At 42.8% G+C, this 25,098-nt stretch overlaps 1 protein-coding gene across 1 annotated transcript in view; it reads right to left on the bottom strand.

The window, feature by feature from the left end:
* LOC133135469 (copine-8) overlaps positions 1-25,098 on the bottom strand; it is an 87,949-nt gene that overhangs the window by 19,111 nt on the left and 43,740 nt on the right. The window contains exons 7-15 of the mRNA XM_061252495.1: positions 21,017-21,080; positions 19,010-19,113; positions 16,459-16,563; positions 12,626-12,667; positions 11,553-11,628; positions 9,449-9,502; positions 8,451-8,512; positions 1,678-1,724; positions 1,154-1,335 (exon numbers count right to left, since the gene is read on the bottom strand). Coding sequence (XP_061108479.1) covers positions 1,154-1,335; positions 1,678-1,724; positions 8,451-8,512; positions 9,449-9,502; positions 11,553-11,628; positions 12,626-12,667; positions 16,459-16,563; positions 19,010-19,113; positions 21,017-21,080 — 736 coding nt within the window. The remainder of the gene's footprint in view (positions 1-1,153; positions 1,336-1,677; positions 1,725-8,450; positions 8,513-9,448; positions 9,503-11,552; positions 11,629-12,625; positions 12,668-16,458; positions 16,564-19,009; positions 19,114-21,016; positions 21,081-25,098) is intronic.

Below are 25,098 nucleotides of genomic sequence, written 5' to 3'. Positions count from 1 at the left end.
AAAGCCACGAGCAAGAGCTCAGCTGAAGCCCTGGCCACCGCGTGTGCTCTGAGATGCAGATGGAGTGGGCTCTGTCGTCAATTAAGAACGCAGCAAGCCACTGCACGCCATTTGTAACCATCTCCAGGCAGTAAGACACGGCCCATAAACACAGTGCCACACGGAGGAGTAAATGCACAGAGACAAAAAGCTAAGTTTTTTGCAGTGGGTAAAACTTTTAAAAGATGAAGAGGAGCCTTAGTTTGTGACCTGAGAATTATATGGTTCAAACATTTTTTTTTTATGAGTTAGTGTCATAAATATGTTGTTTATAGGGCACTAAATACATGTAAAGTTTTATACAAAAATACTGTTTAGAAATATGAAAAAATTCTACATTTAAAAGTCTACTTGGAGCCCATCAACTCTGGAATCTTCTCATTCTCAGCCGACGAGTTTTAACTTATTTTTGCTGAAAGACAGGAGGGCCGGCTTTTAAAAGTGGATAAAAAAGTCAAGGCTATACTTGCTTTATTTGCTTCAGTCTGGTCCTTGGATTCTTATTGATTCTGTTGCACAATTTTATTTACAACACACCACAGGTCGCCACTGTGGGAAAGTCTCCCTCTTGTTGTTCATAAGGTACCACTGTATGTTTTTAGAGACAAACACTGTATACCCCTGTGCTTGTAGCAGAATATGGGATGAGCTAAGAATTATGTCAAGTGTAAAATCAGCACAGTCTCTGAAGATGACACATGCATGAATCCCAAGATTACAGACTGTAAATGCCAGATCTGAGTGCTTTTACGTCAACAGGGACCAGATACAGCAAGTGACGCTGTGCCAAATGAGGAGGTAACTGTTTATATCGCCCAAATTAAAAATCAAAACATTCATCTCCATGTGCCCCTCAAGCCTCCATATTCCCTTCTGCCATCAAATAATAATAACTTATAATTCATTGTTGTGTATGCTAGTTTCAAACATAGTTCAACATAGTTTTCTCTGAAGTTTGAACTTCAGAGAAAGCGGTCTGTGATCTCTTCACAGCTTTCACATGAACATCTCCACGCCTCCCTCAGGAGAACCTGAGCAGATGTTAGACCCTGTGCCTGAGGCCCAACATCTGGAGTGGTGGTTGGTCGGTGTAGCAGCTAGCCCAGAGGCTCACCAATGCGAACTCATGGGAGACCCTGCCGTCAGGTGGTAGCTTGGCACCAAAGCCCAGCGCGGGGAACATCTTGTCGCTGTCGTAGTCCTGGATGATGTCCCCCACAGCCTTCAGCGCCATGGCATAGGTGTTGAGCTGATATGGGCTCATGTAGTGCAGCGAGGTGGGCTGGGCTGGGTTACCTGCGTACGGCAGACAGAACTGGACTTCAGAACCTGCGCCCACGGTGAATGTTTCAATCTGAAGTCTGCTAAATGTGTGTCGACTGGACCCTGCTTTTCACTGCAGTCATATGGTGTCACAAGCTCTTACTGTACATGACCTTTTATGACATTAAGATCATGAAACTAAAAGTAGTCTCTAAATATACATACTAGTTTTTTCCTCGATTTCAATAGACGGAATACAATCTCATTACTCAATATCCCAATAAATGGGTTTATAATTGCACTGCATGATGACATGGCAGGGCATTCATTTAACTCTCCTTGGGTATTCATCATGATAGTAACCAAAGCACTCACCATTTGAGGCTGTGAAATCAATCGCCACTGTGAAATTGATCTGCGTTCTGGAAAAAATAAGCAAATGATACATTCACTTCCATTACAGCTCCAAAAACTTCCCTGTAAAAAATAATTCAATAAATAAATTACACACATAAAATCACACAGAAATACTGGATATATCCAGTTGTGTAGATAATATTAGTGGGGACGTACAACAGAGCGACTGTAACTGTGTTTCCAATGGTCTGTATCCTTTTTTATACACAATGTATTTATTCTGGTGAGTCCCACTGAGATAGACACAGCTCCTGTTGCTTTTTCTTGGACCCTGTAATTGTTTCTTCCAGCTATTTTGCCCTGTTTTCATTTGCACTTTGGTGGGGCAGTACCAGCAGTAATGCTTAATGACATTTCTTTTTTTTCATTTCAGAATCCTTCATCAATCTATATTTATCAACATAACATTACAGAACTGGATGCTGTTGATTTATGATGGTATAAGAGGTAAGCAGAAATTGGAATAGCGTATTTGTCCTGCGTACTTTGCAAAATTAGTTTCCCAGTTCTCTCCACACTCAATTTAAAATTTGAACGCAAAATGCAAGCTACATACCAGAGAAAATTTGAAATGATGGAGTTGCTAAAAAATTATAATAGGATGTTTTGCCCTTATGCTGTTTGGACAGAATGAGAAATGGAGCTGCGATTGCCTGGCAATATTTTTGCAGTCAGATACGCCCAGTTATGGAATTACTGCTACATGTGCAGCTTCTTTTATGCTTCCAAGATTAATGTAATATTCAGCCACATAATCTAATTAAAACTTGGCAAACTCAGCACCCCTAGCCACTGCCCCTGCTCTTTTCTTTGTTTGCAGTGAGTGCCTGGAGACAGAAGTCTTGAAATTATCACAGTACAGTATATTACTGTCAGATACCCCATTCCATAATCACACAAATGGGTTGCACCTTGGAAAAAAATAATTGTCCAATCTGGTCCTGCCTGGAAAGATGGTATTTTTTTCAAATATACTTTATTTAACTGTGCTGCTATAGCAGCTACCCTTGTAGGCGAAATGAATAGGGGCTATGGAAGCAGGTGGCTCTGGTAATCAGCCAACCATTAACAAATTGTTGAAAAGGTCAGTTACTGTAGTTCATTATCCACAGAAGCCTGCACTTTGCACACAAACCAAGCCACGATAAAAGACTAAATGAATTGGTAGCAAAGCTAGCTCTCAAAGCAGATACAGTAAGGCTCATTGTTGAGATTTTCTATTCAAGCAGCTATTCATAGCTAAAATCTAGATCAGGATTATCCACCTTTTTATTAGCTTGCTAGTTCTTTTTGGTAAAAAAGAAACAGATAGCATGCGCTCTCCTTCTCTCTCTATCTCTTTCCTTGTGATGACATCCCCTCCATTTTGCCATTCTTATTCATTTTCCCCCCTCCTTATTCATAATCATATTTGTAGACCTTTCTCTTAAGTAGAGCACAGATTCTCAAAGCTCAGATGGCCAAAATGAAGGCTCTCAGGCCAGGCTATGTACATCTGCACCTGCAAGCCAGCCACAGCCCGCCTACAGTTCCCAGGTCTCCAGCTCTTCCCAACCACCCCCAGCCCCTGCTCCGTGGGTCTCCAGCACCACGCAGCACAACCCTGAGGGGCCTGAAAGGTGTCCGTAACTGCAGTCCCTCCATTGCCTCCCTGTGCCATGGGCCCCATGCTGTCCTGTCCATGCACCACGGGCCCCGATGTGCCTCACACGCGTTCTGGGTGTTTCTTCTCCAATCACCACCCTGCGTGGAGGCTTGGCCAGGCACTGTGCCACACAGCCACGCTGTTATTTTCACTCTGCAGTTCACCAGCTGAGCTGGGCAGCCATGACAGAGGAGAAGAACACTCCATGTGTAGCTGACACAGGAGGCCTGCAGTCGAATAGAGGAGCTACTCAGGTGTGAAGTGGTCAGAAAAGTCCTGTCAACTGAACCAGTCCCTTCATTCCCTCCCTCAGATATGCATCCATCTGTTGTGTTGCACCCAATAAGACTGTTGTTGCCACAATTGAGACTGGAATAAACACAGAACCTTAAAAACTTTAGGATGAGGCCCTCGACAGCCCAGCATTTCCTCCTTTCTGTCCCAGAGGTTGTATTATGATTCCAAAAAGAGTAATTATATGACTTGTGGCTTTGCGGTTCAGCATTAATCAGTGTTGCTCTTTAGTGCGCACATTGTTCAGTGAATTAAGGCTCAGTAATAAAGGTTGCAGGGTTATCCATTAGCAAGTGCTTCTCCATTCGAAATTCTGACTACAGGGATTAGATTGAGTTATTTTTTTCATTTAGCACATAAAAATTTTCCACTTAGGTACCCTAGCTTCTGTGATCAGAATATTGTTTTTATTCATTCCAATTATTATATCCACCCTTGTGCCATATAAAGAATTAATATATTTTTATATAAGGATTTTCATTATTAGGATTATTTGTTTATAGAATAAAATTGGCTACGCTCGCCGGCTGGAGCCAGTATTGATTGCTCATATGTTCGCAAGTATGCCCACTCTCGTTCCCCACAGAACAACACAAGACACGGACAGAAAATACCAACTGAGCAGCCAAAGGCTCCATCCACAGACTTTAAGATGGAACAAAATTCTGCGAAATGAAATTGCCACTTATCCATGAAAGGCTTTAAGAAGAGGGAGAGCATGACCACATCTAGCAGATTTGAGCTTGCGCGTCACATTCTTTCATAAAGCAACCCACACATGGCCTGAGAGATATTTCCAGCTCTGAAATGAGTTTCTGAAATCAATGCTAGAACCCAACACGGGTAGGAGGACAGGGCTTTCAGTTTTAGTTTCCTCGCTACATGTCGAGTTATTTTCATTGTGAGAGATTTTACTGTATAATTCATAAAGAGGATACCGCTTAATGTTTCAAATGTACATTTGTAAATCTGTAGTCAGTGGTAGAAGAGCGTTTCATGTTCTGAGGAAGGGGACCGGGGGACATTTCGTAGAGGCGATGGCAGTAGAGAGTGCTGAGACGTTTCTCGTTCCAGGCTCTGTTGCCAAGACGCAGCCGACACCAATGGGACTGTCGAATTAGGCCTGTGTTCTCACACATGCTGAAAGACTACACATGTCCCCGAGCACAAGAGGGAGCAGGAGCTGCGGTCACGTTACGCAGGAGAGAGCTTCCGGACTGTTCTCCACAGCAGCACCCAAGCACTGCTGCTTGGGAGAAAGATGACAGAGAGTAGTGAGGTGACCAAATTGGTGGATGTCAGGGGGCACTGCGCCGGTCCTGGGGTCATGCACTCTCATTTGTTGGGGTAAAATATGCAAATTTCACCCAAAACTGCCCTTGCGAACAACACATATCCAAGATTTACGGTCACATTTACAGCAAACACACTCAGAATGATATACTGATCCACACACAAACAAATACACTCCCTGTCTATAATGAGGCTGCATTTCCTGGAATTATGTTAGACATGGAAGAAATGAGTACATGTTAATGGTGGTAGTGATATTGTATGCACTCTATTTAAGTTATTTTTAGAAATTGTTCTTGTGTCGAAATTCCCTCAGCCTTGCTCATGAAATAAACTGGGGGTAGTCCAAAAAGTAGTAAAAGGTTTGAATAAAAAAATTTACATTTTTCATCTGAAGCACAGCTGCAGCAATTGAAGGGGAAATACAGAATATGTGACACCCCATGTGACTCAACTGAGCCAATCACAGACAAGTGCATGATAAAGAGTTACTCTTCTCTGAACCTTCAATAGCTACAACTTCTTTATCAGACACAATCGTGATTTTCATCTGCTGGCAAGTTCAGCATCCTGTGGGGCATTTTCCTGAAAGCTTCTCCAGAATGGCAGAACCCTACAGTAGCTTCCTGCCTATGTCTCTACAATGCAAAATGTGCGTGCACACACACACACACACACACATAACAACACACATTCCACCTCATCTCATGTTCCATCACAGACAACTTGACCCATGGCACAATGTCACACCTCCCTCAACTTCATTTATCCATCCGATTATTCTCAGCACAGAGGAGAGATAGGAAACGCTGCTACATGTGGCGACTGATGGCCAATTCAGGAGAGGATGAAAAACTAAGTAAAAAGACCAAGGCTGCCTGGAAGGGAGCCACGCAAACTCCGGTAAAACACAATGCCTCATCTATTTCCACCAAAAATGGAAGTAAAAGCCTGGCCAAATGGTACTTTATGAGAAGATAGTTTCCAACTGATATTACAGTGGCCCCCGGTGTTATCTCTGTAGAGACGTGTGTGACACCCAAATGAGCGGGAATGATAGAAGCACACGCTCAAAACAGCTGTGCCCCGCAGAATCTGCCATTTCCCCTGTCCGTGCCAAGTGTAACTGAAGTTATCATGCGAGTATTTCCCCTCCTGCGTCACCTGGCTCTGCTGCTCGGGGGTGGGTGGAGCACTCAGCCCTGGGTAGCAAACCTGTGGAGCCGGGTAGATAACAACCACTTGACCCACTAGATTGCCAGTTGACCCACTGACGTGAGGGCTGTACCAAATTAAACAAGAGCCTTTCCATGTTTATTAATGCCTGATATTCTGCAATCCTATCAGCCCCAGGTGATGCCTATCTAAACGTGCTCCGGAAAGTGTCGTGTCTTGGCTTGTGCTCTACAGTGATAAGAATGTGGAATTCATTTCTCATCTGCATCACGGAAAATTGAGCTTCCTGCTCCTCTGCCGCTGTATTTCACATGCCTTCCATGCCGAGGGCAGACTTTACATTGCATTTCAGCCTTCTCCTGGGTTTTAAAAGCAAAGCCATTCCATTATTGTTGTTGCCATTTTCCACACTGTCCCCTTGTTGCCACTCCACACAATATTATTCTCTCTGATCATTACCACAGACCTTCACGTCATGGTTGGAATTGTGTTACGTGACTGAAAATGTGTTTGTTGTAGCTTGAATAATTCTGTCCAAGAATGTGTATATTGTACATACAGTATGTACACAGTGTTGGATAGCAATAATAGGGGACACAATAAGGACAACAAAATAACTGAATATGGATATAATTCTCCGAGTTGGTTAGATCCACTCACCAAAACATGGAAATATTTAGTGTGTGAAACTGTAGAAACAGCCATATTGGTTTAGACACTGCTCTCACAAAGCTGTATTTTTTCACATGAATCATCCTGTGACTGCCATCTGCAAAGCTCATTAATTAGCATTAAATGACAAAGAGCAGTGTTCACACAGAGTGCCACACATGGCGACTGACGCGCCCCTCTCCGAGACGATCGCTCCACTACCCATCAACGTGCCAATCAAAACAGCATCGAGCGCGGTGAGATGTGGAGACACGGCGGAGGGTGCAGTTCTGCCAGTGAGCCTTCAGGTGGTGCCTGCTACCCTGCGGCCTGCTGCTCGGCTCCTCCTGAGATGTATTACAGGGCAGTCCCAGCGAGGAGCATCCATATATCCATGATACAGGCTCAGACAAAATGGTTCCTGAAGGAACCCTGTGATTCCATAGAAGAACCCTATCCAGTTCAACGGTTCTTAGTCAGGCAAAATGATTATTTGTCTGGGAGCTTTCACATCTCACACCCATGATAGAGGGTTCCATGAAAATCTGAAAATGGTTCCTTTATGGACACAAGTCAAAGAACCCTTTTTCTGAGAGAGATGAACACTTAAAATCCATCCCCAATGGGCTGAACCTGAACGACTGAAAGGCGTACCAACATCAGCTAAAGTCACTTGGTCAAATTGGATGTATTCGCCAGTGCAGTCCCTTAACAATTTGCTGGGGCTGTGATCTAATCTTCTGCTCGTGGAGAGGGAGGGGAGAGTAACCATTTCCCAAGAGACGATTGGGAGTGTGTTCCAGAGATTGGTAGAGGCTCAGCTTCCTCCATGTATATTTGATGAGACTGACAAGGCGGTACAAGTATCGACCATGAGCCATCCTCATCAGCTCCGACAAAGGCTATTTGCAGGTCCTGGATTTCTCAAGGGATTGTTTTTTGCTCCCTCCTTTCGAAAGGAATTTTGAACCGCCGTGATTTTTAATAAAGCCCCAGCGTCAGATTTTTCTGGTTTTTATGAGAAGCCGTCAGAGCGTGGGCGAGTGGTCCGCCATGCATGGCTGGGCCCAGCATGAGGACCCCCGAGGCCCCAGGATGGAAGTCCACCTCCAAACAGAGATATTCATTCAGAGCAGTAATTATCAGCTGTAACACCAGGGCTTTCCCAATATAGAACTGAGCCTAGGCCAGACCCTCCTGAGATGAGCTCCCACCCACATCAGATTTATATTTTCAAAGACTTGTTAAGGGCAAGTTTTCAGTGTTTGTATTTATGACTCTGGTGGTGAAATCTCCGTTCCGGTGAAACCGGGCTTCTTAAAATGGAAATGGCAGAGGGGGATTCTTCGACAGCCAAATTAGGCTATTATAAAATATTTTCTGTCTGGACATGCACTTTTGGATGCTCTTAGTGATAAGCAGTCAGTCACCATTGCCAGTTGGTAGTGGTTGCCAGTGGGGTGGTGGCAGTTAGTAGTGGTTGCCGGTGGGGTAGCTGGCAGTTAGTAGTGGTCAACTGAAGGTTTAGTAGGATGATTTTCAAGGAGGAAAATATTTTTCAAGGATTCAAAGTCTCAACATGAGCAAGAGAAGGGCATGCTTATACTTTTACATATAACTGGCCAGAGCTCTGGAAGACCTTTCAAAGAGCTGCTGTGTGTTTCTCACTCACCCGCCTTTGATGTAGTCCAGGAAGGTGACCTCAACGTCCACCAGAAAGGACAGCAGTGTCACCTGAGGAGGAAACGAGCCATTGAGCACGACTCTCCAAAAACTAAACTTCACCTGTCACCACACCTGTCCTCCGCAGACCACCTCACACTCCACAGGGAGAACAGCTAGGCAACAACACTCTATAAATGTCTTTGTTCCTTGTTTCACAACATAAGCTAAAACATTGTGAAATAAATGAAAGCTATTCTAACAGCAATCAAGAAGGCACCCTCAACTCCAAAATCAAATCCAAACTCGTGACACGGAGCAATTTAAAATCAGTGTGGAAGCTCTTGATATTTATGAGTAAATTATATTTTAATGAGTTACACAGCAGTACTCTAACTCTCCAGCAGTTATATAGCGGTGATATTACCCTGAAGGTTAAAAGTTAGATGGCGTTGCTATATTATTTCCTAATTAAGGAGTAGGTTCTGCTGGAATTCAACCAACAACCTATCTTAATTAAAACCAACTTGCTCTCAGCTCTGTCAAGGATTCTTGGGGCTTAGCGAGCGTGACCAATTTTAGCTCCTATAATAATCCCACCCACACGTTTGCACAGACATACACATATGAACAAGCATGTACACAAATGCTTTTAATGGCTCTCAGGGGCAAAGGCTTACAGTACATCTCACTAATTAAATAGTCAGCCCAAAATAGCACACCACATTGATGACTGGTACAGCAGAGGGGACACAAATTATACATCTGTCATTTGTTTTGCGAAAACCTGACCAAACAATTATCACTATGGGTAATTATTCTGCAGAGCTACCAGCACAATGAAAAGACATGACAGCCAACTGTCATCAGTCAACAGTACAGCAGATGTAATTTTCCTACACACATATTTCCCATACACACACACATGCATATTCAAACACATGCACAAACACACACACACTTGCTGAGCAGCAGCAGGTAGGCGGAGGAATAGAAGGGTGGACTCACCGTTCCAGAGTTCTGGTACTTTTTTTTCTTGCCTCTCTTCTTGGGATTGAACACCTGGAAGAAAAACACCAGCTTCATCACACTGTTCACCACGCTGATAAAACAACACTGTGCACACTGTTCTCCATGCTGATAAAACAACACTGTGCACAGAAAAAATGGTTCTCTGGCTTGTCTCTGCAGGGCAACCCTTTTCAGTTCGATGGAAACCACTATCATAGGTGTGAGGTGTGAAACCTCCCAAACAATGAACCATTTTGCCTGACAAAGAACTAGAAAGCCCTTTACTAGAAAGGGTTCTTCTATGAAATCACAGGATTCCTTTTGGAACTATTGAGTGTGTGTTGTGTCTGTTTAACACTGACAAACAATGCTGTATGTTGCTTTTGTCCACCACTGATGAAATAACATCATATGCTAACCATAAGTCTAACACTGATGATATTAAATCATGTTCACTGTCTGTTAAAATTCCATATAAATAAATCCATGTGCAAATTTGGTTTAACAGTAGTCTTACAATGTCAGGAAAATTACACCATGGGTTGTGTCTGTTTAACACTGAAAAACAACACTCCATGGCAGGGGAAACAGCACCAGCACAGATGCAGATGTGTTTTGTGCTGCTGTAGTGTCAGGATGGATTATAAATCAGAAAGTGAAACCTATTTATTGGAAGGCGATCTGTTTAGCGTGTATAGGAGCCAGGAGTGCCCTTGCGTGTGTCCCCTGCCTGTCCTCTCCTATTAAAACTGTCATCCTTGGCTCTCATTGTGCAGGATGAATGGCATGCAGAGATGCAGGCCATAAGGAGGATTTTAAAGGGCAGTAAAAGGCCCCCAGGGGTCAGCTGGAGCAGCTCACAGATCATTCACACCCCCCCAGGGACACAGAGTGTGTGCTGAATGGAGACACGTGCAGGCGGGGGCGGGGGTGGGGGTGCGGGGGACAGCTTCATCATAGGACTGCAGGTCATGTTTGCACCAGGCAGAACTGATCTGAAAGTCCAGTCAAATTCAGCATACGGCAACACTCTGAAAGCCTGCGAGATGAGTGAGTATGCACAACAGCATTTACTCACAAACAGAGGAACGTACACTCGTGCTGAATGTGCTCTCTCTCTCTCTCTCTCTCACACACACACACACACACAGGAATGTACACTCAAGCAGCATGCTCTCTCTCTCACACACACACACACACACACACAGGAATGTACACTCAAGCTGAAAGCTCCCTCTCACACACACACACACACAAATGTATACTCAAGCAGCATGCTCTCTCTCTCACACACACACACACACACACACACAAATGTATACTCAAGCAGCATGCGCTCTCTCTCACAAACACACACACACACACACACACACAGGAATGTACACTCAAGCTGAAAGCTCTCTCTCTCACACACACACACACACACACACACAAATATATACTCAAGCAGCATGCTCTCTCTATCACACACATACAGAGGAATGTACACTCGTGCTGAATGCTCTCTCTCTCTCTCTCTCTCTCTCTCTCTCTCTCTTACACACACACACACACACACAATAATGTACACTCAAGCTGAAAGCTCTCTCTCACACACACACACACACAAATATACACACAAGCAGTATGCTCTCTCTCTCACACACACATGCACACACACAAACACACACACACACACACACACACAGAGGAATGCACACTCAAGCCGCATGGTGTCACAAACACATACAATCACTCATTGGTACTCATGTCTTGAGAAGAGGATAAGGCCTCTCCAAAGAAAAGCCACCAAATTGTTCTTAATTGTAACACAATGTTCCAAGCTGAAATAACATAAGTGGTGAGTTACTTACAGCAGATTGTGTTTGCTTAATGAGAGATAGAAATTGTTGGCTGTCAGTAAAGTGTTGCTTGGACTTGAAAATCTATCATGATCTCTCATGTTGAGTTACTGGCAAATAGCATAAATACGAACATATGCTTATATGTGGGCGTATGGTTGTGTGTATTTGGATGTTCGAAAGCATGTTTTTGTGTGTGCAGTCAATGTCATAGCGATGAGTGACAGCGGGATGATGGGCTCTGATTGGCTCTTTCTCACCTCGTACACGTTAAACTGTGATTGGCCCCGGGACAGCTCTCTGTAGGTGGTGGTGAACTCGCCAATGAAGTCATGGCTATAGGAAGAACATAACACAAATTCTCTTTGAATCACCCTGACACATCATAACCCAATACTGCATTTTAACTCATTTTATTATTCATTTTACAAAATAAAAATTCTGTAATAATGCCTTATTTTATAAAACGAATGGTAAAAAAACATGGTAACTCAACACAACGTGCAAAGAAATATGTATGGTAGAATAAAATGTGTATAGGTGTAAAGCAGTTTTGTATTATTTTTTTGTATTTACTGTATAACTACTGTATTACAATTATGAATGTCACATATACATTCAGAATGGAATTATGTATATTTACACAACACACACAATATCAGGAATGGATATAGTGTCCCACATTACAGAGCTTGGTTGTTTTCTCATGTTTTCTCATACGCATCTCAACAGCTGTAATCCCATCACCCGTTTTCACAGTGAGACACACCAGCGTGTGAGTTTACTGAAAGTATAAGATGATGGTTGGGTGTGTGGGGCTATGCAGCTTGTTCATGGCTGCTCACTTTCCAATTTTCTAAATTCTCAGGCCAGGTGTCACACTGTAAATGTCTTCACAGTTTAAGATAAACACTACAAGTTATCTTCACTGCTTATGCTGAATGTAACTAAAGATATCTTCAGCCATATGACTGCATATTAATAAAGATACCATCTGCGGTTATGATACATATTAATATATCTGTCGTGTGTATAGTGAGGCGGCCTATTTGGGTCCCAGGAAAAAGCCACAGGAATTTATGAACCTGGCATTTACATAAAGTGTTACTAAAATAAATCATCAAAAGATGAAATAAGGGCAATTTCAATGACAAGATTCAATTTAGGAAATCCAGAGATATTGATAATATAGTTCGTTTTCATAATAATTCAGTTAACCGTATTGTACAAAGAAAGCTTAAATTCTTCACCAAGGTGTCAGGGCAGGGCACCATTAAAGTTGAATTAAAGACACTCTCATTGGTAAAGTGAGTTGGGGTGGGTGGCTGCTTACCTGCCATCTCGATCCCAGTCGTACACCTCAATCTTGATCGCCCTGCGTAGGATAGGGAGAGGTCAGTGAGGGAGAGCTTCAGTGACATCCTATGGACACAAAGGTCCATCCCATACTGTTCAGCTCTGTGGGACACTATGAGCCTGAGCTCGGTCAGCCTCTGTGATTAGGGAAGCGCTGGATAGATTTATCAGGCTGTTTACTGCCAACTCCACAGCAGGCTTCCACTCCTTTTATCAGTGGTAGTCCGGGGGGGGTATATCACAAAGCTGGGGCCTGTTCCACAAAGCAGGATTACTGAGTTGGCTGGATATCTGCACCTAGTAAAACCCAGAACACTGCCAGATCTGGAACATGGACTGAAGTGAAAAGAGCTGTGCAGTTAACCAACATGGACTGAAGTAATAACAGCTATTCCGGGTTTTACTCGGTGAACTCATCCAGCTAACTCAGTAACCCTGCTTCGTGATATACCAGCCTCCTGGCCAGCCTGGGTCCAGCCATCACTGGGCCTCATGCCTCACGCCCAGGCAAGGAGCAGCCCCTGTGCTGCCAGCCCGCCCGCAGACAGCCTCACGTAGCGCCTCCAATCTCACTGCAGCGGCTCAGGAGTGCGGCTCTTCAGCAGAAGCACCATTCAGCCCCGACAAGTGTCTGCTTCCTGAAGAGTGGGAGGAGAGGGCAGCTCTGAGCCTCAGCAGCGCCCGGGTGTGTGCCTGTGCCCCGCACCGTGGGTGCACATCAAAGAGCTCCCACCGCTCCAGGATAATTTACAGGCTCAATACAATCCAGCCCGCGAGCAATTTCACCAACAGCAAAAAAGAGTGGGAACGGAGCCGATGCGAGACAAAGCCAAGGCCAGGAGAGAAAAGCCTTCGCTTTTAATCAAGAGATCATTATTAAGATCAGATTGCTGTGTGTTTGAGCGTATTGCTGGGAAATAGCTTTCTGCATATTTCAGATGTGTAATTTAAGTGGCGACGTCACCTGCCGTGCTCCCCTGTCACATTGTGTGGGAGAATTCCTTTCTTTAGAGCAGGGCGCCCGCTTTCATGCAGATTCATCGATCTACGGCTCGCAGGCTAGCCAATATACTGTGCTCAGGTTGGTCAATACAGTGACCAACCTGCATTGAAAATTGAACCACAAAAGGACAGCAGGTCAGTCCAATGTATTTTTGCCATTTCTGTACACCTGGTTCTGTTGTGCAATATTTTACATGGACTTATAAAAATACTGTATTGTGAATGTGAGACAAGGAAATGGGAAAACATATTTATTGGAAACTCAGTGAAACATCGGTGCAGATGACTAAGACTTTCTCTGGCCAGCAATACCCTACGCTATTCCCAAGAAGAGATCAATGATCTTTCCCTTATGGTAGCATAAGGTAGGCCCTCCCCATCATTTTTGCAATCCCGTTTCTGGTCTCAGCATTGTAGTCTCTTCCCTACTGTTCTGGTAATTCGGTTTGACACAGTACCTCCTTGCGAGAGAAAGAGGCTGCAGATGACATTCAGGTAGAGACCGTGGGGAAAGGCTGCTGCCCTGTGGTATGTGTCCAATCCATACCTCACACTGAAAAGCAATGTCAGCAGGGCAAGGTCCAAAGGAAAAGCCAGAGTCACGGTGGGGTTTTTTATCCCTCTGATCCACCAGAGCATTCCTTTAGGATGAGCGAATCCCCGCCTTGTGTTCCTATCACCTCAGAAGCAGGCCCTCTTCCCCTCCGTGTGGACTCTCCCATGTCCCCGCTGCTCCTGTCTGTACACGCCCCGTCCTTATCTCACATCCCAAACCCCCACAGACATCACAACACGCCGCTGTGTGCGCCCACAGCCCCCACTAATCCCACATAAGGTGCTAATTGCCACTGAGAATATGTTCAAACACAAATCAAAGGGCTACTAGAGAACAATTAGGCTTTTGTCCTTTATCTCTGGAAAACAAGCTGGCTTACAGTCATGACAGACACTTCCACACGCACACACACACACACACACACACACAGTTGGAATATTCTCAGTGAGGATTATATTTACACAGGGCTAGATTCAATTACTACATACACTGAGCCAGTTTAAGGGCGTATGCAATTCAATGTAACCAGACTTACATTGCTATTACTAAGGCCCAGACCCAGGTGATTTACTTGTTCAATGAGTCAGGTATAATTCCAGGAGTGAACTTTTTATTCTGAAGTAACTCCTTCTAAAGTATCCAACTGTGGCTGTTTTAACAACCATGGGTTCCTCTTAACATTTTTCTAAGGATTTTACCAAGAAGGAGAAGGCTACAAAAACCTCTCTCAATGTTTCAAACTACCTATTTTCATTATTACAACATGGAAGATAAATGGAACAGTTAAAATCACAGCAAAGTCAGGATGAACAATAAAGATTTCAGATAAAATGGCCTGAGACCTGGTGAGCAATAATCAGACTGCTCAAAAAGAGTAACAAAAACAGGTCTAGCTGTTCACAGGACAACAATACAACATACTTTAAACAACTAAAACCGATACGGCCAGAAAGAGGCCTTTCCTATGACCTCAACAGAAAATTAAGCATCTGAAGTATGCAAAAGAAAACATTGAGAAGCCTGAAGCCTTTGATTAAATCTCTGATGTGCTTTGGACTGATGAATTGAACTTTTTGGCCACCACCAAAAAAGGTATCTTTTGGAGGAAAAAAGGGTGAAGACTTTGTAGAGAAGAACACCTTGCCAACTGTTAAGCATGGAGGTGCATCCATTATGCTTTGGGGTTGTGTGGCAGCTGGGGGCACTGGAAATATTGTGCGAGTAGAAAGCAGAATGGATTCCACCAAAAATCAACAAATTCTAGAGGCTAATGTTCAAAGGTCAGTCCAGACACTGAAGTTGAAGAGAGGTTGGGTATTCCAGCAAGACAATGAGCATGCCTCAAAATCAACCATGAAATATCTCCAGGAAAGACAAATGGAGGTTTTGGAATGGCCACCATAGTCTTCAGACTTGAATATTATTGAAAATGTGTTGAGAGATGTCAAACATGTTGCACATGCAAGCTAGAGCTGTTCTGCCAGGAATAATGGGGAACAATTCCAAAAGCGAGAATTCAAAAACTCTTAGCTGGCTACAGAAAGCGTTTACAAGCTGTTATAGTTGCCCGAGGAGGAGTTACAAAGTACTAACTGACAGGGTTCCCAAACGTTTGCACAGGGCCTTTTTACTTCTTAAAATTATTTTAAAACTGTACATTTGTCATGTTTAACATTGTACCATTGTACCAGGTTCGCTTCTGTTCACTTAGATATTAATTGTGAAAGGCTTTTTGACAAGGGGTGTCCAAATTTCTGCACATTTTAGACTTTATTGAGGTACAGCACTGGATGAATCTGGAGGCTCTACGTGTGTTGATTGAATCCAGCCTACACACTATGTAGAAGAATAATTCATTTTCTTCTTGCTTCCTTGCACTTGGCTAAAAAAAGCATTTCCACACATTAATTAGTACCCTGGCATCCACCCCTAACACAATGAAAGAAAATAGCACCAAAAGCACAACAAAAGGACATTTTGAACCATGACAAAAACGGTCTCTGACGCACCTCCATTCACCTGTCAAATAAACAGCCATTTTCCTCCATCTCAAAGTGCAATTCATTAAGTCCCCTTCCGCCAATCAATACCCACCACCTCTCGAGTACATCGGTTTACACCAATCTCTTCAAACTGTCAAATCACTCAGCTCAGCTCTCGAAAGGTTCACCGTACTCAGTGCCCTGCTATAATCATTCAAGTCCTCCTGCTCCTCTGCCCCTTTCTGTACCTGGTAAATGCCACTACATCACCTGTCATAGTCTCCATTGCAGAGGGCTCTCACTGGAATCTTGAAGGCCTGCCACACTGGGTTCAGTGTGTTTTTCACCACTTCCGTTTTGTGGCAAATCGTGAACCTGTCACAAATAAGGAGAAAAATATCTATCAGGCAATACTGAAGCTTACTGAGCTTAATAGGTATGTATTCACTGCAGAAGCCGTGGGTGTGGCACACACATGAGCAGACATGGAAAAAAATGTGTTGTTGAAGAGAGAGGTCAGAGGAGAAGGGCCAGACTGGTCGAAGCTGACAGGAAGGTGACAGTAACTCAAATAACCACGCAAAAGAAAATGTAGTGGCATGCAGAAGAGCATCTCTGAACACAATGCGTCAAACTTCCAAGCCAAGTCGATAGGCTACAGCAGCAAAGGACCAATAAGTCTAATGAACACCTAATAAAGTGCTCATTGAGTGTATATATACCTGTAGCTCTTTTTCAGGGACACTTTGACACACCGCGGATGGAGGATCAAACCTCAACCCTCCGAACAGTCGCCCTCAAACAGTGTATCTCTGTGCTGTGCCATGCGGTGGGTGTGAGTAATATCTCTCAGTAAATGAGCAGAATTTCTCTGTGCTGTTTGATACTATCCTTTCAGGCATATGGGTTATTCGTTTCACTGGTATCATACTGGTTACTGACCACTTCAATCTCTGGAGAATCGTAGCTTTCTGAAGTTACCTCATGAGTTCAGGAGTTCTATATCGCTCACCAAGAGAAGCAATTCACAAATAGAGCAGTCTGAAGAAGCACTTTGGGAAAAACAAAGAAGCAATAAAAAAAGTCATTACCTCCCCCACTCACGCCCAAGAGAGAGGGAAGGCCGGAGATGAGCACAGCTTTCAAAAACGATGCACTGGAACATGACAAATGTGCCGTATGGCTTCAGACAGAACACGCATTTGCTTTCCTTTAGTTGATTGTGGAAGTGTTCTAACTCTTGTCTGTGTTATTTTGAGCTTTCTAATGCTCCAATATTGGCCTCCAGAGCAAGAAATGACACCCAAGGCTGTCACACACAGGCAGTTAAGATAAAACAAACACATTTTTCAGGGTAAGACGATCAGAAAACAATCTACACATTCTGTGTTCAGCTGTGTTCCTATCTACTTCACAGAAAATTTGTCATATTAATGGTAGCCACTTTTTTTGGTTTAATCAGTTTAGCCTGCGGACCATGTTTTCATCTCAATTATGCTTTTTCATTTGCATTTGTTCAGTCTGTCACTCCTGTTTGGATAATTTTAGTTTTTTCCTTTTATTATTACTGTATTATTATTGTAGCTTCAAACACTTCTACTCAGCACATTGTCCACAGTTGCATATTTTTTATTTACAGAAGAAATTTCGATTAAGATTACAGTAGCACTACAATACCCAGGATTAAAACCTGAAAATGTTTACATGTCTAGGTTTTTCCCATTTTTTGCTTGTTGTTCTTCTATACTTTGTGCTTGTTCTGTACCACTACATTAAAATATCTTGCATTTATAAATTATAATAATTCAAAATTTGCATTTTACTACATTGTACTGTACTTGAGCCAAAATGTTTGAGAGGGGGAGTTAGAAAAGCACATTTCTGTTGTTGAATTATTTATGACTCCTTACTCAACAATGCTGCTTACGCAGTTATTCTCATGAAAAATATGTATTCTCTGCATATCAGACTTTTTAAAAGGGTGCAAGACCTCCATTAAGAATTCATCATGAGGTGACCAGAGGTGATGTAGCATGTGACACAATCTGCGCACACATATTGTCCATCTTAGAATACAAAACGCGAGAGAGAAAAAAAAAAGAGATGCCCAGGTGCTGAACCAAAATTTTATGTAGTCTCACAGGAATCTCACAGGAATCTCACAGGAATCTCACAGGAATCTGACGGGAATTTAAGTAGCTGATTTTTGTCAAAGCATGAAAGAAATCTGGCACTTCTCAAAGCATGTCTTCCAGTGAATAGTTCCATGGTATATTGTGCTGCAGTGAACAGGGCTTCACTGTGGTACACGTTCACAGCTGGAGTGAAGACTGTTTCTCCATGGTATATAGTTCTTTGTGGTATATACACTCAGCAAACACTTTATATTATTAGGTATCTATTCGACTTATGTTTTAGACTTAATAAGTTTTCTGCTGCTGTAGCCTATCCACTTGGAGGTTTGGAGTTGTGTGCACAGAAATGCTTTTTGGCAAACCACTGATGTAATGTGTGCTTATTTGTGTTACTCTCACCTTCCTCTGGCCCTTCTCCTCTTACCTCTCTCATTAACAAGGCACTTCTGCCCGCAGAACTCTGGACAGTGTTTCTACATTCTGTGTAGTGCTACGGGTGAAGTCATTTCACACTTCTAGATGCACTAAACAAAAGTCCACTGGAAGGTTGATGAGAAAAAAGACCACATGGGCATAAACAAGCTTATTTATCTGAAGGAGCTAATGAAGTGATTTTCCCTGGTTTAAAAAGATGCATGGAGCCAGTGTTTGTGTAAGTAAAAGTCAGGTCATAGAGGGGTACTCACGTTCCATCCTCATTGCTGCGGTAGAAAACCAGGAAGGGGTCGGACTTGCCAAAAAAGTCTTTCTTATCCAGTTTGTTCCCACAAAACTGCATCATCACAGACTCCTGGCACATGGCAAAATGCATGAAGCAGAAATAAGTATAAGAACAGAGTATATTTATTCACAATTTCTAACCTATTCATAAGCAGTATAAAGTATAAGCACTAAATAAACACTCATAAATACGCCTATATCTACCTATTTGCAGTTATTAACAAAAGCATTTTTTCATATTTTGGCAATGTCTATAAGAGGTATACACTCAGTGACCACTTTATTAGGTAGACCTGTACACCAGCTTGTTAATGCAAATACCTTATCAGTCAATCATGTAGCTGCAACATAAAAGCATGACGACAAGTTTCAGTTGTTGTTCAGACCAAATATCAGAATCGGGAAGAAATGTGATTGTGATATTCGGTCCAGTGAATCAGAACGTATTGCCATGCTGGAGGAGAGAGCAAATTAACCCGGGTTGTGTTAACCAATCAGCACAGGTGCTTAAAGGTGTGCTGGTCTCCATAGTACAGGGCAGAGACCAGGAGCACTCACCAAGAGCGTAAACTTTGTTGGGGCAGTGTTTGTTCTTTGTTATTCAGCATACACAGAAAAACAACGCTGCTGAAAGGCGTAGGAGCTGGTCAGATGAAAAGCTGGCCAGCTCCGAGCGGCGATATGAAGAGACGTCACTTGGTTTTGCTTTTTTATTTGTCTTTGCTGTTTTAGTTTCTTGTGTTAGTTTGTTATTTTTTCCCAGGTTTTGAGTTGGGGTGGGTGCTCTCTCTACAGTGTGATCCAGGAAGGTGTGTGACAGTTATTTAAGTGACTTTGACTGTAGAATGACTGTTTGTTCCAGATGGGCTCCTTTGAGTATCTCAGAAACTGCTGATCTCCTGGATTTCCATGCACAACAGTCTCTAAGGTTTACAGAGAATGTTCACAAAAAACATCCAGTGAGTGGCAGTTCTGTGGGCTAAAATGCCTTGTTAATGAGAGAGGTCTGACGAGAAGGGCCAGACTGGTCCAAGCTGACAGGAAGGCGACAGTAACTCAAATAACCATGTGTTACAACAGTAGTACGCAGAACAGCATCTCTGAACACACAGCACATTGAACCATGAATTGGATGGGCTACAGCAGCAGAAGAAAAAATAAATCAAATACCTAATAAAGTAGCGCTGGGTGTATCTTTTATGAAGGGATATTCATGGAAGGTGTTATTATATATGTAGACAGTGACAGTATTAATGAAGCTTATCTGCAATAGCAGTGGGAGAGTCTGGCAATCATAGGTTCCAGAGTTACAGTAATCCACATCTGTGTCAGTTTGCATTTCCATTTGTTTGCTAAATTACCAGTACCGACTCCCATTTATAAGTGACAAAGGCTGAAATTAGACTTCAAATTGGTGGTGCAGTGCCTCGCTGTAGGGCACACAATTATGTATAGGCATGCATGCGTGTGTGCGTGTGTGTGTGTACTGTATGCTGGCCTGGGTGCCAGGCAGTAAAATGAGTGGATTATATGAGTACATTTACACAGGTGTGCTTCCCAAAAATACATTTTCTTTTAGCACAGACAAAGACAGAGATTAGTAAAGTAGGGAAGAAGAAAAAGCTGGAGTAGTGCCAATGTATACGCCTGCCCAAGCCACAATCCCTCCCCACACATATACACTCACAAACACACACACGAGCCAGTGTTCCAAGCCTGTTTCCATCTGTTTGTGTGTGTGTGTGTGTGTGTGTATGAGAGAGAGAGAGAGAGAGAGAGAGAGAGAGAGAGAGAGCGTATGCATTAGAAGTGCATTATGTACCTTGCAGAATGACTAAATACTGTATTAATTCAGGAGTGGTCAAGTTTCTAGCATATTTCAGTTGGAGCAAGCTATTGGTCTATGCCCTTGGTCCTGCCTTTGCCTTACAGTGTGTGACAGGTCAGAAGGAGGCCTAACAGAACTCACTCACCCTACAGTTGTTCAGCTCCTCTGCCTTCACAACAATGGTCCCACACTTCTTCCCTGGGATGCCACTGGAAGAGAAAAGGCAGAGGTTCACATCAAGTGTTCATGGCCAGTTTTGAATCAACTAACCATTTTCTCCCTTTCAATTTCACATTAATAGCTGCTTAAGAGCTGAATTAATGGGAATTAGTGGGAATTTTTGAAATCATGTGCATAGCTATTTCTCCAGCTTCCCTCGACCATATCTGGGGGAGGAGTGAGAGGCAGGTATTGTACATACTGTACCCAGAAACACACAAACAACACACTAAAACACTAGCAGGACACAAACTAAGCACCATCTCCAACTCTCACACTGCAATCTACCCATATGTCCCACTGATAACAGAGAATCAGAATTTATCACAGCCACTATGCCACACACACTGAATTATGCACATACATGACATGATTAAGTAGTACAGTGCTTGAAACCGACACCAATAATATGCCAGCAAATCTCTCTCTCTGAGCTCAAGGATCAGATGTGTATGCATAGTGTGGCTAAGGAGTATTGCCTATAACAGAGGCCAATGCAACCCTTTGTAAGTTTCAAAATAAGTGGATAGATATTGACAGAATAAATGGATATAAAAATGCAAGACCCGAAATATGCAGGTGAACAGCGTAACAGGCAAGCCAATTCCTCCTTTGCTTGCTACCCTACAGTATGTGCTTGACACATGGTCTTTGGTGTATAGCACTGAGGATAGCTTTCTAACCACAACAATTGCACCGCTTCCCATTTGGCACTATGATTTTCATTGTATTTTCCCCAACTTTTGTATTAGTTCTTTGTTTGAAGTATGAGTATTCTTATTTTGCTTTTATATACAGTGTGGTTCCAATGGTTAAATGGTTACCATGTATTTGTTTGATTTGTTTGCCATAGTGCTTTCCCGTTTGTTGTATTAACTTATTCTGCTGAGCCAGGGGGAAAAGGGAAGGTTTTTGTAGATTGCTTTTACCTGCCTCAGGTTCGGTCAGAAAAAGATAAACATTTGGCTACAACCATATCCCTCTGTATCCCGCTATTCTGTCCCCCCCGGGAGTGTTTGCCCTCCTGTGACAGCCGCCAATGCGGATGAAATGTAATGCAGGGTTGTAGCTTCTCTGTATGCTACCCACTTGCACATTTCACTGTCTGCGCTAATGATGAGCGGAGGGGTCCGTTTTTAACCCTGACACCAATACTTCACACAGGAAGCTGTGAAATTGGAGACAGAGAATGAGGATGGCCTTTCCTGGGCCCGGGAAAAATTACTTCATCAATTTCCACAATTGCCCGCCCGAATACAAAAAATGACTATTACCTGGCTGCCAGTCTTCATTTTTTCAGTGTAGCAGAATGATTGAGGATTCGCCACTCCAAGCATAGCGCCGTCAATTAAACTTAAAAACTTATTCCGGGCTTTTATGACATATTATTCCAATACTTCTAATTGCAGCTGGAATCACTTTATCCACATGTAGCCCTATTCCATTAATATAGCACAGCCTGAAGAAAGCTATTTCTGCCCAATTTCAGTTCGAAAGCCTTGACAGCAGGCTGGTAAGATTGTATGCCAAAACTATTACAGCCATTTTACGGAATCTCATTTGTTCCAGGGACAGCTCCACTCAGGAAATACCCTTCGCTTTCCCTTCTGGATAATTCCTGTCTAATACCATCTCCGCAACAGTCTAATGACAGAGATCAATGGAGACTTCAGCTGCTCCCACTGTCATATGCATTGAATTAACAGAAGCGGTCTGCTTAATATCCACATAGTGCTTGGGAAGTCTTGTCCAGACTGTGCTACATATGAAATGCATGTATATATTCAGAACGGGCTAAAGGACGATTCTTTGCCTGTGCGTATATGATATTGTGAAAGTGGTGAGAATGTGTTGTCCAGCAGGAGTTTTTATTCTTCAATGTGAAGTCCTATGATGCTGAAACCTTATAGAGATTTATGCTGGCTCACCTCGTAGCACAGTATTTTGACTCAACACTCCCAACCCTGCAACTCCTTCTCCATCCCACCCTCCATCTCTGACTTTCCATCCCTCCATCTTGACCACACCCGGCAGATACATGAGCAGGAACAAGGGTAAAAGCACTCTTCACTCAAGTTCAGGAACAGAGCACTGAATACCCACTTTCAGCTCACAGATTAACACTTCATCCAAACATAGTTCAGGATGGTGCAGTTTATTGACTTGGGGAGCCATTTTGCGCACATTCGGGCCCATTTGGACGAGAAATCAGTGGTGTGCCAGGTCGTGACGGGTTTCTGAAATGTTTGCATGAAAGCCACTCATGCTCTAAATCTGACACGCAAACAAGTTCAGTGGCATTTCCAGTATCAGTGAGTCCAGACCAGCAGTGAGACCAGTGATGCAGGCAGGCTGGTGAAAGCACAGACTGGCTAGGCACACCAGGCAGGTGGGTGTCAAAACTTCACATCCAGAACATTCTGCACAATTCTGGGTGCCATGCTATGGCCACAACCAACCAACCATCTTTCACAGTCCGCACATTTTCTTTCAGACAAACTCTACACTAACACATGTGGCATGACTTTGAAAAATAGGGTCATTTAAAATTAACACTGATAAATTAACACAGATGCGAGTCACCCGCAAAAGCAATACACTCAGCAGGTAAACAATCTCTGTCACTGAAATGCACAGAGCTGTATAGGTTAATGTGCAGACAAATATACAGCCACCAGGAACAAAGAAACATTCCTGTGTAAGATGCTGACCCAGAAAACAGGAAAGGAAAACCAGCAACCTGTGTTTCCATGACAACCCACAATGGGCCAGAGCAGACCAAACCCGTGACAGACATTTGGAGCACTTCTCTGTTCGTTAAAAGGAGAAAAATGCCACAGGCCTAATTCATAGTGAATTTTTGAGATCACAGTTGGAGTACAAGTTTGTCAACAAAATAAACCACCTCTCCATATTGATTCTTTACAGATACACTGATCAAATGAACAAGGCCACCTTCAACACTTAAGATGAGCACCAGTGTTTAGACATAAAAATATCAGAGCACCACAGTCTTGTATTAAACGAATCATAAAATTACAACAGAATGCACTGCTAGAAATAAAATAGCAAGACATGACAATCAGGATCTGTGAACAACACCAGTTCCCTGCATTTTTGTAAACAAATAATTATTTCAGATCAGATTTAGACAAATTGTTGCTGCAATGATGAGTAATGTCAGAAACCTACTGAGCTCATAAAGACACATAAGAGAAAAACATGTTTTTTTATTAACTTATTTATGGATTTTGATCTTATTCAGTCTGGCTTTGGACTATACAGATGGTCTTCTGTGAACATGTGTCATAATACAAGAGCCTTCAGTAGGCGTCAATAAAAATATTAAACAGATTTATGTGGAGGCATCCACAAAAAGTATAGAAATAATACATTCTAATCATAGATAAATTACATTTGTTATACAGTATTTAAATGTTAACATTTGCAAAGATAAACTTATTGGTAAAAGTATGATTTCAAAAGTACATGAAAAAGGTGGTAAGATGTGGTAAGATTCATTCCAGTGTAATCAGCCTGTAGTTATAATATTCAACCAAGGTATACAAAGAGCAATATTACACTACATGTCATTTGGCTAGTGCTTTTATCCAAACTAATTACAGTTCATTAGACTAAGCAGGAGACAATCCCCCTGGAGCAGTGTGGGGTTAAGGGCCTTGCTCAAGGACCCAACAGCTGTGCGGATCTTATCATAGCTGCACCGGGGATCGAACCAGCGGCCAAGGTTTGATTTAGCCAGTTCAAACTATTTTGTTTTCATCGCAAGCCCTTTTCACTCGTTTGGCAGTTTCAGAGAGCACACAGTCGTGGCAATAAACCAAAGATGTCACCGGTGACACGACTGGGCCAGGATCTATGGATAAACTCATGATCTCAGCATCATCATATTTCAGTGTAAGGGAGAATCTATAATCTGTATTATATAGACTGTATAATCACGAGTGCCGTGGGCTCAGAGATGTGTTGCATCTGGCGCTTGCAGCA

The sequence above is a fragment of the Conger conger genome, chromosome 8, assembly GCF_963514075.1.
Source record: "Conger conger chromosome 8, fConCon1.1, whole genome shotgun sequence".
Lineage (NCBI taxonomy): Eukaryota > Metazoa > Chordata > Actinopteri > Anguilliformes > Congridae > Conger > Conger conger.
The sequence above is the reverse complement of the archived record's forward strand: the minus strand, read 5'-3'. Positions and strand labels throughout refer to the sequence as shown.